General features: G+C 41.3%; 1 protein-coding gene across 1 annotated transcript in view; it reads left to right on the top strand.

The window, feature by feature from the left end:
- DNAAF5 (dynein axonemal assembly factor 5) overlaps nucleotides 1–15,406 on the top strand; it is a gene marked incomplete at its 5' end in the record, with an annotated part of 31,589 nt that extends 16,183 nt beyond the window's left edge. The window contains 6 exons of the mRNA XM_082490843.1: nucleotides 1,316–1,484; nucleotides 4,079–4,226; nucleotides 10,382–10,532; nucleotides 11,903–12,059; nucleotides 13,689–13,880; nucleotides 14,408–15,406. Coding sequence (XP_082346969.1) covers nucleotides 1,316–1,484; nucleotides 4,079–4,226; nucleotides 10,382–10,532; nucleotides 11,903–12,059; nucleotides 13,689–13,880; nucleotides 14,408–14,547 — 957 coding nt within the window. The 3' untranslated portion in view covers nucleotides 14,548–15,406. The remainder of the gene's footprint in view (nucleotides 1–1,315; nucleotides 1,485–4,078; nucleotides 4,227–10,381; nucleotides 10,533–11,902; nucleotides 12,060–13,688; nucleotides 13,881–14,407) is intronic.
- Nucleotides 15,407–15,895: the final 489 nt, after the last annotated feature.

The raw sequence follows: 15,895 nt of genomic DNA, 5'->3' as shown, positions 1-15,895 counted from the left end.
AACGTTTTACGTATAAGTTATTCTGAGTTGTTTTAGCTGGCTGGCAGAACGCTTCCAGAGAGGAGAAATCTATTGTGCTTGAAGCAGGCAAACCTGCTTCAAGAGTAACCTTTGTCCTTAGCAAATCCTGATATTTTTTTTTTAATTTTTTAAAATTTTTTTTCTTCTAGAAATCTCATTCACTTTCTCCACATCTGGTACCTCCATAATAACATCCTTGTCTGGCTAGTGATTACCCTGTAAAATTCTAAAGATCCTAGACATGTTTCAGCTAACTTGTGCGCTTGAGTTCAGTTTAAAAATATTAAAAATATGACTACGATTTGTAATTCTACTGAACCACTTAGAGTCAAATGATGTCACTCACAGGGCCGCACTACATCTTTCCCTGCTAGAACGGGCTGTGCTGATGATGTATGTTATTTCTCAGTGGGGGTTCTAACGGTGTCTCGCTCCTCGTTCTTGATTCACTGTTCGCTGAGATCACTAAGGCTATAGATGCTGCTTTCAGCATGCTTTTAATCTCTGCCTTAGAGAAGTTTTGTAGCTCTGGTAGGAGTCTTCAGGACTTCCTTTGCTTTGAAATACATGTGCTACAAGTGATTAAGAAAATCTACATTCTTCCTTGCCAAGCACGATCACGTCTGGAATTCATTGAGTAGTTCTCTTCAACATGTTCTATTTGCCTGTGTCATGGAATAGTCTAAATGTAAATATAGAGAAGGTATTTCAAATGTAGCAGTGAATTTTGGTACTTCTTCTAAACAACAGAAGTTGAGAATTTCAAAATGAACCTGTTCAGCTACTGTAAAGAAAGAGCATCTTGCATAATTAAAATTGGCCAGAAAAAAAAAGAAGGGGGAGAGGGGAAATACCATGTCTTCTCTGAGCTGCAACAGCAATGGTTTTTGGAAGCTGCCGTAGCCTGCTAGATGGGATTGTGAGAAATTCCCTCTGTGTTAATGTTTTGAAGCATTCTTAAATTAAGGAGAAAACCCACTACATCTTTAAAACTAGTGAGAGCTTTCTTATGATGTGGTTAGTTTTTAGATAGGTTTTCACGTGGATTTGCTATTACTTTGCTGTGTTCCTTATGATTTCATTTTGAAATCAGGGCAATTGTTTCACTTTAAATCAAAGTTAATGACTGTAGTGTAGGCAGACATTAGATACCAATCTTCTACCAAGTAGAAACTATGGAAATCTTCTTGTGTCCCTTCTGTTCTTGTACATAATTGTAAGTTTTGAAAGTTGTTGTGTTTTTTTTTTAATACTGTTTCAGTTAAGATAAAGTATCTTATCTGTGTTTTAACAGGTAGAGGAAACAATGTCTTCATTAGCTGAAGTGCAGCAATTGGACAGTTTTCTTTATCTGTACAAACAGCACATAATTCAGCTTATGGAATGGGTTTCAGTATCACATGACTGTTGGACCTGTTATTCTCCAGAAATATTACAGTTGGATGTCATCGCAACTCATTCAGGTATGACTTATTTGGTAGTGTGATAGCTCACCCAGTTCAAAAACAATAATGATCTCCATGGCGTGCGGACACATTGTATTTTGTACTGAATAGTGTAATATTCAGAAACTTCACAAGAATATGATGGAAAGCAAAACTGAAAATGTTGAAGCAGCTCAAATTCCAAAAGACTCCTGGGCTGCGAGGAGCGTACTAAAAGCACTTATGTAAAAGTACACTTTCAGGGAAATGAAACAGGTAAGGATTGTGGGGAGACAAACTGATACACCTTATATGTCCAAAAACTTACCCACTTTTTGCATCTATTCACTAGTCTTATAAAAGATACTATCTTTCTGTACAAACATTTCCTCACTTACGTTCTTCAACACATTACTGTGTATAGATTAGTGAAATGCTTTGGGATACGTTTCACCTAACTTCAGATCCACACAGCGAACGCTGCTCTGATGCGGCTCTCCAGATGGCATCTACAGGCAAGGGACGCAGTGACAGGCAGTTCTTTTCACCTAGACACCCATTTTAAGATGATTAAAATGGAAAGTTCTTTTTATTTGGCTTTTTTTTTCCTTTCTGTTAGTTAAAAGGGGGATGTAGACAGCTACTTCAGCTACAGAGGAAGTCTTATTGCAATTGCAGACAGTTAAATGTGGACAGGTATGCTTTAAGGGGCTGTACCTTCTGCATTTTAATCCTCCAATCTCACAAAAAAGCCTCAACAAACCTACATGAAGCACCCACTTGCTGATTTGTGCAGCAGCCACGATAAGTACTTTTTTTTTTTTTTTCCCATCTGTGGAAAGAATAAAAAGTTTTCTCAGTGCAAGATCTGAGAAGCCAACTTTTCTGTATATTTGCACTCCCATTTCCATGACTGAGGGACTTCTAGACAGTTGTCTCTGTTTTCCTTAATGCTAAATAAATCATCAAATGTCTGGGCAAACATTTTGGCTTGCACCCAACACTGGTAATATGCTATTGTCTGTGTTTTCTGTCTGACACAGCAGCTCCTGGAGCTATTCTTTTTTCTTTCTTTCTTTTCATTCCCACACATAATGTTGTTTTTAATCAATTTAATCAGGTTTACTCATTTCAAATTTCTTAGGTTTTACTGTTTTCCAGAAATGTATGCTTAAGCTGAAATTAGCAGTGTAGTTTATTTTGTTTATTTTCCTTGTGTTGAATTTGGTGTTATCAGTTTGATGTGATAGTAGTATCTTTTAAATGTCTCAGAACTTACATGAAGCAATGTATTTTGAATAAATGCTGTGAAAATAAAGACCTGTTTGTTGGCACAGAAATTGAGCACACTGCAGTTCAACACCCTGTATTGCTTCAGTCTAGACAGTGAAGAGTTAGGGTTTTTTTTTATTATTTATTTTAAACATTAAATTTTGAGATATTATGAAATGCTGGTGAACTTGTTTTGGAATCTTGAATACTTCAATCTGTCTGTTCCATGTGTGAGGAATATTCTTGTCATCAGAAATGCCAGTGTTGTGTCTCCTTCTGGAGGGTTTTCTGAGTGACTGGGGTGGAATGGAATGTGCATCACAAGGATGCAGAGCTGAAGAAGTTCCTAGAGGAAAGTAGTTTATTGCAAACATAGAGCAGAAAGAACATTCTGCAGCAAGAAGCTTGCAGAGTAAGGCATGTGTGTAATCTATATGTATCCTTCCTCTTTAAAACTACGCAGGTGTTTATCATTATTATGCAGAAAGACACAAACTTCCTTCTGTTTTGGGAAAATAGTTTCTTCTAATGTTGGGATAACAGCTTAGGGGGTTTTGTTTGGTTGGTTTTTTAGTAGTGAAAACAGAATTCATAGTAGGATGTGAAAATGTGAAACTGGAGAATGAATTTGGGAAATATTTTTATTTCAAATAGTAGCTTCTAAAATTCATTGTATTTTAGATTCTCTAGTAAAATGCAAGTAAGTGTTATTTAAACAAGGAGAAAGAATGCTGCTGCAGTAACTCTGTTATCCAAGGTCTGAGGCTGACCCTTTCAAACATGCTCTTTCTGGGAGTCATGAACATCTTTCCTTGCATGCTGCACGTGGGAAAACTTGCAAGAAGAAGAGAGCATAGTTAGTGCTGCTGTTTGGTCATACCAGATTCAGGATAATTTTTCATTAAGTTCATTACTACCAGAACTTTGTGCATAGCCTCAAGCTTCGAGCTACACAGTGAACAGCGTGAATCCCCCCCAGTGCATCACTCCACCCAAAATGTCATCTGGTGCTGCTGGTCCCAGCAAGTAGCAGATGTCACTGGTATGTCCGTGCTCCGTGAGCCAATGCAGTACGGCAGTACCGAGACGGCTAAATGAGACGGGGGGGGAACTGATCTTCAGGGAGCGCTGTGCTGCCGGGGCTACGACGGGGTACCGCGGCCCGGAGAGAGGTAGCGGGGGTATCTGTACACCACCTAGCATGATGTGACACGGATACATCCCCAGCTGCCAGGCAAGGGTGGAAAGTTAAGGACTATTTTAACACCAGGCATACTGCAAACTTTAATGCACTCACATATTAAACATCTAAATAGAACTTATTAGTGCTCTGAAATAAGTCTGTCTTATTCATTTTTTAGGTCCTGTCATAGGTGAAGCTCTGAATAACTTTATTCTCATTCTTAAGACCTGTCTTCAGCCAAACAAAGATCCCCAGATGCGGTTAAAGCTTTTCACTGTTTTATCGCAGTTGCTCCAGAAAGCAAGTGAAACCGTCAATTCTCAGGGGTGAGTAGAGTTCTAATTTCACACAGCTATTTGAACGCTACAGTGGCATTAAAAAGTAATGACCGTGGTAGTTATTTAACCCTTATAATTGTGTCCATGTTAGTATGTGTGGGAGAAAAAAGACTTTCCCACCATCTTCTACAGCATATATTTCTTGCTGTATTTTTCAACAGTGCTTAGAAGGGTGGAGTGCAATAATTTAAAAAAATATATAAATAAACTGAAGTCTGAACTTCCTTCACTGTATTCTTCCTTACCTCTGCCACTATGGAGAATTAAAATGGATGTCTTGCAGATCTGGATAGTTTGAAAAAAAAAAAAAAAAATGAAGAGTTATGGTTGAAAAGAATATATGTTTGAAAGCTGAAGTGGGGATTCTTAGGAAAGAAATATGGGGGAGGTAGTTGTTTCTTGTTTTTTTCTTTTTCTCCTAGCCAACTGCTAAATCCTTAAACTTTGCCTGTAGTCATTGTAAGGTAGCAATGAAACACCCCAAAAATGGGCATTTTAAAATGCCCATGATATAGCATGATGTTTAAAAAGCATTAAACTAAATGTTTGATAAGGAATTGCTGTTGCTCTCAGTGACTGATGATGGAAGTCTCCTGTTGCTTGGCGCTATTTCTGCATTGCAAGTACAATCTAACTATAATTTACGGTCCTCATAAAACCTCTCCGTTTATAACAATCCCAACAGTGGGGCTCTTTTGTCATTATTAATTTAGCCCTACTAGCAGCGCAAACACTTCTGCAAAGTTGTCCTGAACACATAAACCATATCTGCTCTGCTTTTCCCCGTGCCTGCTGCGTTTACAATGTAAATGTATTCTGATGCGTACTTTTTAAATTTTTAATTCTTAAAAAATAAAAAATAAAAATCAATAAATCAGTCATAGTAAGCATTCTTCCTAAAAGTACTCGAATAGCAATGGTCATTTATACTTAAAAGTTTTTTCATGATTCTGATGAGCAAACTGGCACTCGGTGGGCATTCTGAGTTGAACATTCATTTGGGTTCCATGAGGCCATGCTAGTGTGAACGTAGATGTATTTTTACCATTTTTAGATATATTTAGCATACTCATGGCTTGCATCCTATAGTGGGGGGGGAGAAGGAGGAGCCCTGGTATTCCCCTTCAGCGGGGGATTCCAGGTAAGCTGAAGAATCTCTGCTAACGCATCCCCTAATGGATTTTAAGGTCACGTGCTTAAGAGGAAAGATAATGAAGATGTCCTTTTTTTAATGGAAGGCTTTTGTGCCAAGTGTGGTGTTACCCGTTTCCAGATTTTCAGAATCCAATATTAAAATCTGTATTTGTATGAAAAATCTCTTTGTAGTCAGTGGATTACTTGTTTAAATCGTCATGTAACTGAGTGGGAGTTAGAAGATCAATCTAGATATGCAAGAATCTTCCCAAAAGAAAGAAAAACACTTTGAAAACTATTTTCAGTGTTCCAGGATCTATTTGTTATAAGCTAATCTGTTATTTCTCACATCTGTATCATCTGACCGAGAAAGCAAAGACCATGGAGCCAAGAAATGTCATCTCACATGTTCTGTGGTGCCCTGAACACAACAATAATGCTTCTTAAGTGTGCAATAATGTATTTGCATCTAAAAATGGGGTAATGCAACTCTCTCCTATCTACTTATTTTGTGGCCTAATTTCACTGTCCTCTGTTTACTGCAGAATCCATTATTAGCTCCTGTTCATCTACCACTCGATCACATTTATTATTTTCTACATTTGTTTTTAAAGCATTAAATATGTTCATTCTTCCAAAGTATTTAATCGGATTCAGACCTGGTTAAGAAGTTAGTCTCACTGACATTTCTTTTCTATACATTTTCAGTTATCTGGTCTCCTGCTCTTCCTCCTCAGAAAATAGCATTACAGATTACAGCAGAAAAGAATTTGAAGAAGTGAGTTAAATTCTCTGTTCTGTAGAAAATCATATAGGCTGCATCGAAGCAGTATGACAGGTACATGGCGTGGTAGGCTCCGGAGTCCTGACCCGCAGTGTTCCTGACTGGGGTGGCCAGGAGGCGGGAAGGACTTCTCCATTAGCAAGTGGCCTCATTCATCCTTGGTTTCCCACCTGTGCAGTAAGATTGGTCGCACTTCTCTTGCTGAAAGTCTCTGAAGTGCTCATAGACTATTAAGTCAGGTCATGCAGGTACAGATGGTAGAGAGGGACCATCAGTACAGGGCCATATGGAGAACATCAAAGAGTAAACTTTTGGTTTGGCATTAGTCAAAGTAAATAGGGTGAATAACAGTCTGTCATCTGCAAGCCAGTCATTTGTATAAATAATGGAGCTGAAGAGGGGAAAAAGAAAACCAGCCCAATGAGCTGTTGGCGTCACTGCGACACTTTCTCGTGCGACCCCACCTGGAATATTGCATCCAGCTCTGGAGCCCTCAACATAAAAAGGACACAGACCTGTGGGAGTGGGTCCAGAGGAGGCCCCAGAGATGCTGTGAGGGCTGGAGCCCCTCTGCTGGGAGGACAGGCTGGGAGAGGTGGGGGGGTCAGCCTGGAGAAGAGAAGGCTCCGGGGAGACCTCAGAGCCCCTTCCAGTGCCTAAAGGGGCTCCAGGAGAGCTGGGGAGGGACTCTGGATCAGGGAGGGGAGCCATGGGATGAGGGGGAATGGTTTTACACTGAAAGAGGGGAGATTTAGATGAGATATTATGAAGAAATTCTCCCCTGTGCGGGCGGTGAGCCCCTGGCTCAGGGTGCCCTGAGAAGCTGTGGCTGCCCCATCCCTGGAGGTGTTCAAGGCCGGGTTGGACGGGGCTGGGAGCACCCTGGGCTGGGGGAAGGTGGCCCTGCCCTGGGCAGGGGGTTTGGAACTGGATGATCTTCAAGGTCCCTTCCAACCTAAACCATTCTGTGACTGCCAGGAAAGGGAAATTACCAGTGGGGATAAAACAGCAGAATGTCTCTCAAGGTAGTGCTCTTAGCGAATGCAGCCACACGTCGCAGCGGGTCCCCACGGGCAGCAGCGAGGGAGGCTGTTTAGCTCAGGGCAGTGTGAGCGAGTGGCCTTTTGTCAAGACTGGCTACATCCAGTGAGGTTAATAGATCTGTTTGTACCAAGAATGACTCCTGGCTAAGGATGGCCCAGTCTAGCTCAGAGCGAGGTGCTCTGTCCTTGGAGACAAGAGCACAGCGAGGAATTTTGCCAGTAGGTTTATCTTCAGAGACTAAAAAGCAGGAGAGGGAGTTAAATGACTCTTTGAAGTCTTGATCCGACCTACCGTTGTCAGAGCAAATGCTTTAATGTAGGAAGTAACATGTACAGCTGTTGTGTTTGAAGAGTTATTTGCAAAACATTTTTGGAGGTTTTGATTTGTAAAAGCAAATCCAATTTTGTTTTGAATTACCTGGATTTAGGATGTGAAGTTTGGAAGAAACAAAAACATGCACACAAAAATCCCAAAAGACACCAATCTGAAAACAGAGAAAGTCAAGTGCAGCAGTGCCATAAAAGCAGAAAAGGAGCCAATCCAGAAGAAAAATGTATATAAAATAATTAACATGGAATGAAAGTTTAAGTATGTAAGTCTATAAAAAGGGAGTAGTAATGTGAATGTAAACCCAACGTCTGGTTTTTATATCTGCGGAAGAACCGGGTGTTATTGTGTGCACAGATCAGGGTTCAGTTATTTCATATCCAGTTGAGAATGAAGTCTCAACTCCATAAATACAAATAGCACAGGGTATATTCTTTCATGGAAATGACTCACTTTTAGAATTAAGTTACACAGATTCACAGCAGTGAGATTTGAAAATGGGAAGAGGGAGAATTTAATCGCATCAGCAACAGCAGAAAATACATCTTAGTGGTAATGAGAGATAGTGTAGTGAGGTGGTAATAAGTTCTGGTTACACAATGGCATTCAGTGCTGGCAGTAATTTGTATAGCTCCTTCAAAATGTTCTAACAGCTTAGAGAGGGAGACGTTTCGTTATTATGCTAAACACAGTTGTGTGGTCATCTTATTTTGTTTGAGTCTGACATGATTGAGTCAGATAATTGCCAGATACTGCTTTACTGATTCTATTTCAAGGCAGTAGAACAAATATTCTCGCAAATAGCATAGCATTATGGTTAACATAATACTGATGGAATTCACCTTGATGTTTTGACAGATTGGTTTTGCTTTGCAGTTTAACAGAAGGCTTTATGAAAAACAGAAGCGGCTACTGATCAGATAGCGCAAAGCCTTTTTAGCTTTGGAGCTAAAAGGAAATTTGGAATGATGGGGATCATTAGTTATATTTTTTCCTGGTAACTTTTTGAATAGAAAATTATTAATTCTCAAAAATGCATTTAAAATAATACATCTAAAGTGTTTTGACAAATTTAGATGTGTCTAATGGGGCAGCAGATTTCTTGTTATTACTGAACCTGAAGTGCCATCTGCTGGGCGGGAGGCGAGGACGGGTCTGTGGGGCGCGGGGCGCTGCCTTGCCGGGGGTGACGCAGCAGCCGGGGGTACCTGTTTTCGTCACACAGAAGACAGAGCGGTGCGGTTTGGGGGTGCAGCAGAGGCTGAAGGCCAGGCAGGGCAGCTGGGCACGCCGCAGGCAGGTTCCGCCTGGGTGACGGGCTCTCCCCACAGGGGCTATAGGGTGGTTACAGGAAAGAAATCGTTACAATTACAGTTCTTATTACATTGATCGAATATTATTATGGAAGATTATCACTGCTGGGGGATTTTGTTTTGCTGCTGTGGGGATTTTTTTAAAAGTACTTAGTGATAACTCTTTGTTGTTAACATCTACCCTCTGTGTTCCTTCCGTGGCTCAGCACATCCCTGGAGCAGCCCCGAGTCACAGCATCCCCGACTGGTCGGGGCTGGAAGGGCCCTCTGGAGCTCCCCCAGTGCCACCCCCCGCCAGAGCAGGGGCACCTCCAGCAGTGGCACAGGACATGTCCAGGCGGGTTTGGAATGGCTCCAGAGGGGGAGACTCCCCCCCTCTCTGGGCAGCTGTGCCAGTGCTCTGCCGCCCGCATGGGAGAGAAGTCCCTCCTCAGGTTGAGATGGAACTGCCCACGGTCACATTTGTGCCTGTTCCCATCTACCTCACCCTGGAAATGCAGCACTCTTGAAAAAGCCAGCAGCAGCTTCTTCCCTCTGCCCGGCACCGGGCGGTGATGTGCCGCTGTGCTCTCGGGTGCCGCAGTGGGGCCTGCGGGACGTTTGCGGAGAGCGGGACACAAGGCAAGGTGGATTCCGCCGGTTATTTGTCGGTCCGTTCTGCGTGCTGCCAGCTGCTTTTTAAGGCAGGGAGACGCAGTGAATAACCTGAGCCTTAGTTATCCAGTCACCGCCAGGCACACGTGGCTCTGATGCAGCAAGGTGTTTTTTAACTTGTAAGATCTCTATCTTTTTCTCTTCATTTAAAAGTGTTTGAGCTGGGATGAGATGGGTGAGGGAATACCGCCTATTGCCATCACTGACTGTCGCAGCAACTTGTAGCGTTGTAATAGCCCATTCAATAGAGGAGGAGGAAGACACATTGGCAAAAATATCAGATTTGTGTGTTTGTAATGAAAACGAACTAGTATTGGGACTGGCACCATCAGGAAATCCTACAGACCTCTCATCCTTGAGGGAGAGGAGTTTCTGAGCCAAGGGCAAGCCCAAGTGTTGCGCGCAGGCTCCCTGCAGCATCAGGCGTTCAGGGCTCATCAGTAGCGTTCATACTTGTCACGTTAGAAATACTTTTCACTGGGCGGTCTCAAAGGGCCTTACAAATATTAATGAATCCTCACAGCATTCGTGCGGGGCGTTATCTCCACTTCGCAGACAGAGAAAAGGAGACAGAGGGAAGGTAAGTAGTTTACCAAGATAACACAGTGAGTCATGGGCATCGTCTGAAGTGGGAGAAAGCCTCGCCTCCCCTTTCCATGAATGTTAGGTATTTGTTTAAATATTATCTAGACAAATTAAGTTATGAACAGCTTATCACATACATTATAATCACATTGGCTTATAATATTTTATGTATTCCTTTACAGAGTCTTTTTTTTGTCTTTTCTGCCTGTGTTTCTATGACAGAAAATTCTCTTTTACATCCTGTCAGTCTCTTTATCACTTTCTCATGAACCTTTATTTTGCTTTCTTATTTTTGGCTTCAGGCTGTTCCCTAGCTACCTTGAGACTGTGATAAAAGACATCCTGGCTCCTAATCTGCAGTGGCATGCTGGAAGGACGGCAGCTGCCATCCGCACTACGGCCGTATCGTGCCTTTGGGCTCTCATTCACTGTGAAGCGCTTTCACCAGAAGAGGTAAATTTTCCCTTTTTCATCAAATGTACTTTGAAATCTTAGGCAGGAAGACAAAATAAACGCAAGGGGGGGAAAAAGAGTAAATCCTTATTGTAAGCAGTATTTTCTGATTGACATACAGCTTTCGTAATAAAATTCATTAATTGTGATTGAGTATTAATAATTGAAAAGTGGAGGGACGATGATATCCTGATAAGAGGCCTGTGGGCAGCAATATCATGAGCTGTAGAACTCACCATTGCCGGATTTAGTAGCTCTTTGTTGTACAATAACGTCGGTTGTGTAGCACAAAGTACTAACCGCTCTTAGCACAGCAACTTGGTACTTGACATTCTTGGCCCCGCGGCCCGCGCCTGCGCGGCAGCACCGGCACTGCTGGGACATGCTCTGCGTAACGTGGCAAAGACAAGTTCTCTGGTTGCTGTGGAGCCCACAGGTCCGTTTGGGGGGAAAAAGTCAAAATGATTCCTGGAAAGGGTGGGAGAGCTTGAGAGGGAGCTTGGAGGGTATCTGGAGAAACCGAAGTAGAAAGCTAATGAGGAGTACATGTAACTAAACGTTACCCACCATAGTGATTAAGGATTAATTGAATCTGAGGGGGTGTTGAAACTTCTTTGCGAACAGAAATAACGGTTGGAAATGATGCACTGGAAATATGTTAAATATAAGGGCATTTTTAAAAAATAAATGGAATTACAATGTTATTAAATATTCATAGTCTTTATTGTCTTTATAACAGACCTTAACTGAACAAAGTGCTTAAACACATGTAACTCATTGATTTCACATATACAAGAACATTTCTGTCAGACTCTGGTTCTAGTTAAACGTGTTTTCTGAATCAGTGCCTGAATGCCTTCTTTGCATTCATGTACACAATAAAGTCAAATTATGAAACTCACTAAAACATTGTCTAAACTAAACAACAAAACCTGAAAAACAAACCCTTAACTACATAAGCAGACCTTCCTGAAAAGCTTCCTTTTAGCATAACAGCACCATCTACTGGTACATCCCCATCACCCTCATCTCCAAATTATTTCAAGTCTTGCCAACAATTTTTTAAAAATAAAAAGGCAAGTAACTTCAAAGCTTTTACAAGTTACATGAAGCTCATCTGCATATACACTGAGCATTCGTGAACTGGATGATCGGCTGGTGGATGTTCATTTCCCGAACCTGCTCAAAGGCCAGAATAGAGCTGTGTAACGTCAAGATTTTTAGGTTAACCTTTATAGTTAACTTTTTCTTTTTAAATTAAGCAAGCCAGTATCGGGCAGACCTAATGCCAACTCATGTAACCGATATGCGTATTGTTTTGAAGTGAGTGAAAAGCTGTCGTTTTTCTGTGCTTTTCCTGTTAATTGTAGATCTTAAAAGTCAAAGACGGGCTAATGCCCCAAATCATTGCTGCCATGGATGAAGACTCTAAAATCACTCGACTGATGGCTTGTCGTATTGTTGGTGTTTTTTTAAAAGTCTGTGGGAGGCAGTTTGATGAAGATAAATTTATCAGCACTTACACAGGTAAGTGTAAAAGTTCAATTTTATTTTTTTATAAAATGTGTTTAACAGACGGGCAGACATGGTGCTGAGGGATATGGGTTAGTGGTGGGTTTGGCAGTGTCAGGTTGATGGTTGGACTCGATGATCTTCAAGGTTCCTTCCAACCTGGACGATTCTATGATTCTATGAACAGTCTGAGGTGCAAATAGGGGGAGATTTTATGTAGGCTCATTTTTTCAGACATTCTGATTTCCCTCCCATTCACATATTTTAATGCTGTTTCTGTGTTCTCTTATCTGGTATTTTAACTATTTGGGTAGTTCTCCCCCAGGGTAATTTTATAGATAATGAGGAAATGGAAAAAGTAAAGTGCTGCATAAAATCATACTGTTAGCAGCATTTTTGTGTCTGAGAGGCAATTTAATGCTGTAATCTTGCAGAGACTAAGATGTGGTCTTAAACTGGTAAGTGAGACTGCTTACGGTGTCTAAAGTGCACATACACATTTTAGAAAATCAAAGTGTTCAGCACCGGAGTGGGTGTTGTCGAGCGTGACTGCGCAGCACCTGCTTCTTGTGAGGCCGCGCTGTAGCAGCTTTTCAACTGCAGCATCCAGTGTCATCGGGGTGTGGGACCACAGAGAAGGTGATGTCCTCTGGAAACAGCTCCAATCCCAGTCCAGCGGGCCTGAGCCGTGTTCCCCACATTATTGTGCATTAGACCGCTAGATGGAACTTTACTCAAGATGACGGTCGTTGCGAGGCTTGCCAGGGCTTCGGCTGCGTTGGTTCCTTGTTTAGACTGTATGAAATAATGTTCTAACTATAGTGAAAGCAGAAGAGTAACGCATTACAGAAATGGTAGTCACATTGTTCTCCTTGCTGTGTTTGAGTGCCAAGAGCAAACCACTTCATTGTACCATAAATAGACCTGAATAGGTAGTGGGTTGGGGTTTTTATTTAAAAAAAAAAAAAAAAGAAAAGCCTAATCTGGAGTGCTGCAATGTCAAATAGAGCTATTGTCTGTGATGCTTCTTAGGGTGATGTTTACGACGTGCTGAACAATGAATCAGGAGAAGCACAGTCTATGCTATGTAACAGGATTTATGTTCTCAGAGATACATCAGACTTTCCCAAACTCGGCATCTTAATGACCGATACTTTTTCTTACATGGCACAGTAGAAATCTAGCAACAAACTTTTTTTTTGGAGAAATACATGATCAGACAATTGTCAAATTAGATCTTTGCATCTTGCTTATTCAAATAGTCTGCAATGCAGTCATTCACTGAAACAGTAATATTTGATAGAAATGCTGTGCTTTATAGAGCATAAAAATACTTAAACTCTAGTTCTGCAATGCATTAATAGACATTCACAGTACCTGTTAGAAGAGTGCTGGGGAATGTTCAACTAATCAAAATAATTTTGTACATTTCTTTGCATGTTTTTGACAAAGTAACAATCCAGTAAGCATGCACTGCCTGCTCGTAGGAACAATGCACTGCGGGTATTCGCAGCGTTCAAAAGACAGAAATACATAAATGCAACAATAATTTCAGTGATGACAAAGTACGTTTTGTTGTTGGAAATGCAGAAGATATCTGTGCTGTTCACCGTGCTGTCTGGGTGTGTTTATGCTCCTTTCCAGAAGTTCTAAAGCGTCTGGATGATGCTTCGTGTGATGTACGCCTGGCAGCTGCTCACACTTTAACTCACTGGTTTAAATCCTTGAAGGACAGCGACGTGAAATCTGCTATGGAAAGTCATGTTGAGTTTCTGTACCAAGAACTGCTGATACATCTCGATGACCCAGATCAAAATACCCAAACTGCAGTCCTAGGTGAGACTTTCAGTCGCAGGTATTTTTAACAATATTAACAATTGTTAAATCATGTTTTCAAGAGTTCCATGAAAGTAGCACATACAACTAGAGGCTGGTGCTGGCCCGCAGGCGTCACCAGCAGCTCTCCTTCGGGCTTCGCTGAGGGGAGCTCAGACCTCTTACCCATACGCAGAAGGTGACGGTTTCTCTCGCCTTCGCCAGTGGGGAGCGTCAGCCCACCTGCTCTATCCCAAGACTTGATAGATGGTAAACAGGCTACGGAGCCCAGACAGGAACCGTTGCAGGGTGGGACCGTATCCCAGCGTGCTTGGTGGATTCTTTGGAATTTATTGTTGTATGGGTCTGTGTTCAAGCACGTAAATGTCAAAACGCAGTCCTCGGCAAAATAACGGGGAATCGGGTTGCCATGACTTCTCGACGTGTAGAAGAACAACTTCCAGGGGAGGTTTCAGCTACTTTGAGGGAAATTGGATAGAGAAACACAGAGCAGCTAATGATTTATAAAACATATTTTTGTTTTACAGAAGTTTTAAAAGAAGGAAGTGTCATATATCCAGAACGGCTCCTGAGAGAAATCGAGGGTGTTGTAGAGAAGCATCGGACGCCGGTCTATTGTCATCAACTACTGCGTCACATTCAGTCAGCCAAAGACTCGGCTCTGTGAGTCGGTGCTGAGCTGCTCTGTAGTGAACTCTGTGTGAAATCCGCACGATCTGGGTTACTTTTGTATTTTCACTTGCGCAAGAAAGGCTGAGCAATAAATAGATTGTTTTTTTCTTTGTAAGTTCGCTATTAGCTCATTTAAAAGTCAAATTGGCACAATTCTCTGTTCTTTGCCATTTGAACACTTCTTTGTATTTGCTAGCAATAAAACAATGTTTTAATTCACTTTGCACTGGAAGTTTTTCAGATACAAGATTTAAAGGAGGACTGGTTTTCAGGAATTTGACGCTATTTATAATCGAGAAAGATAATTTGTGTAACAAAGTGATAGTTTAGTGTCAAAAGTTATTAATGTAATTCAGCAAGGACTCAGTCTTTCCAGGCACATTTCAAACTCTGGATAATATTCAGACTTTGCGGAGTCAGGTCTGTGAGGATCCGTTTTATCAAGAAAAAAACAGCCAAACTTCTCTTGCATAACACAGCAAGATTTTATGAGGTTTTGAGTTCTACTACTTACTGTGTGGGTATAACAGGGACGTGTTCTGAGTAGGTGTCACGAAAGGAAGAGTTTTTATTGTCATTGTATTACATTTCATGACTGAGAATAAAGCTAACCTTTTTTAAATTAAGGTTTATACATGAGAGAAATGTGCTGTTTTGTCATTTAGATTAACAGTATTTATATTTTTGTATAAAATATATCACATCTCCAGTTTTTCTGTTTATACCATTGTGCCTTGGAAAGCAAGCAACACTTGTTTGCTTATTACTTTGAAATGAAATTAGGTAAAAGCTGGATTTATTTTTTTAAAAGATTGTTGTAGTGTATAAGTTTTAGTGTCGTCTCATATTCTCAGCTATGTAATAAAGTGAGTGAGCTCCTAGATTCTTGCCTAAGTCATTGTGGGGTAGCCTGCTATTTATTGCACACACAAATCATGGAAAACCAGGATCCCACTTTTTTTTTTTTATTATTACCTGTATTATAGACAAAAAGTGCTCTTTGGCTTCCATCTCCCAAGTGCCCGGGCTCTGTACCCAGTGGGAGAACAGGCCCGGTGGGGTTTGGGAGTGCTCCTTACGCTGTGGGAAGCCCTCGTGTTTGTTCATCCTTCTGAGCTAACTTCACCTTTTCAGACCTGTGACACAACTGTTAACCAAACTCTGGTCTGTTTACAGCGATATCTGTTTGCGTTCCCAAAGAAACATTTGAAAGATATTAGATACACAAGACACGACATTCCTGGCTTGAAAGCAAAGTACTGCACACTCACGGCCACTTCTCCGCAGAACATTGAGTCATCTTGAAAAATTCTACCAAAAAGGGACAATAATACTAAAGATAC

This window comes from Vanellus vanellus (assembly GCF_965231255.1).
Source record: "Vanellus vanellus genome assembly, chromosome: 14".
NCBI lineage: Eukaryota > Metazoa > Chordata > Aves > Charadriiformes > Charadriidae > Vanellus > Vanellus vanellus.
Note: the sequence above shows the minus strand (reverse complement) of the source record. Positions and strands in the feature narration are given on the sequence as shown.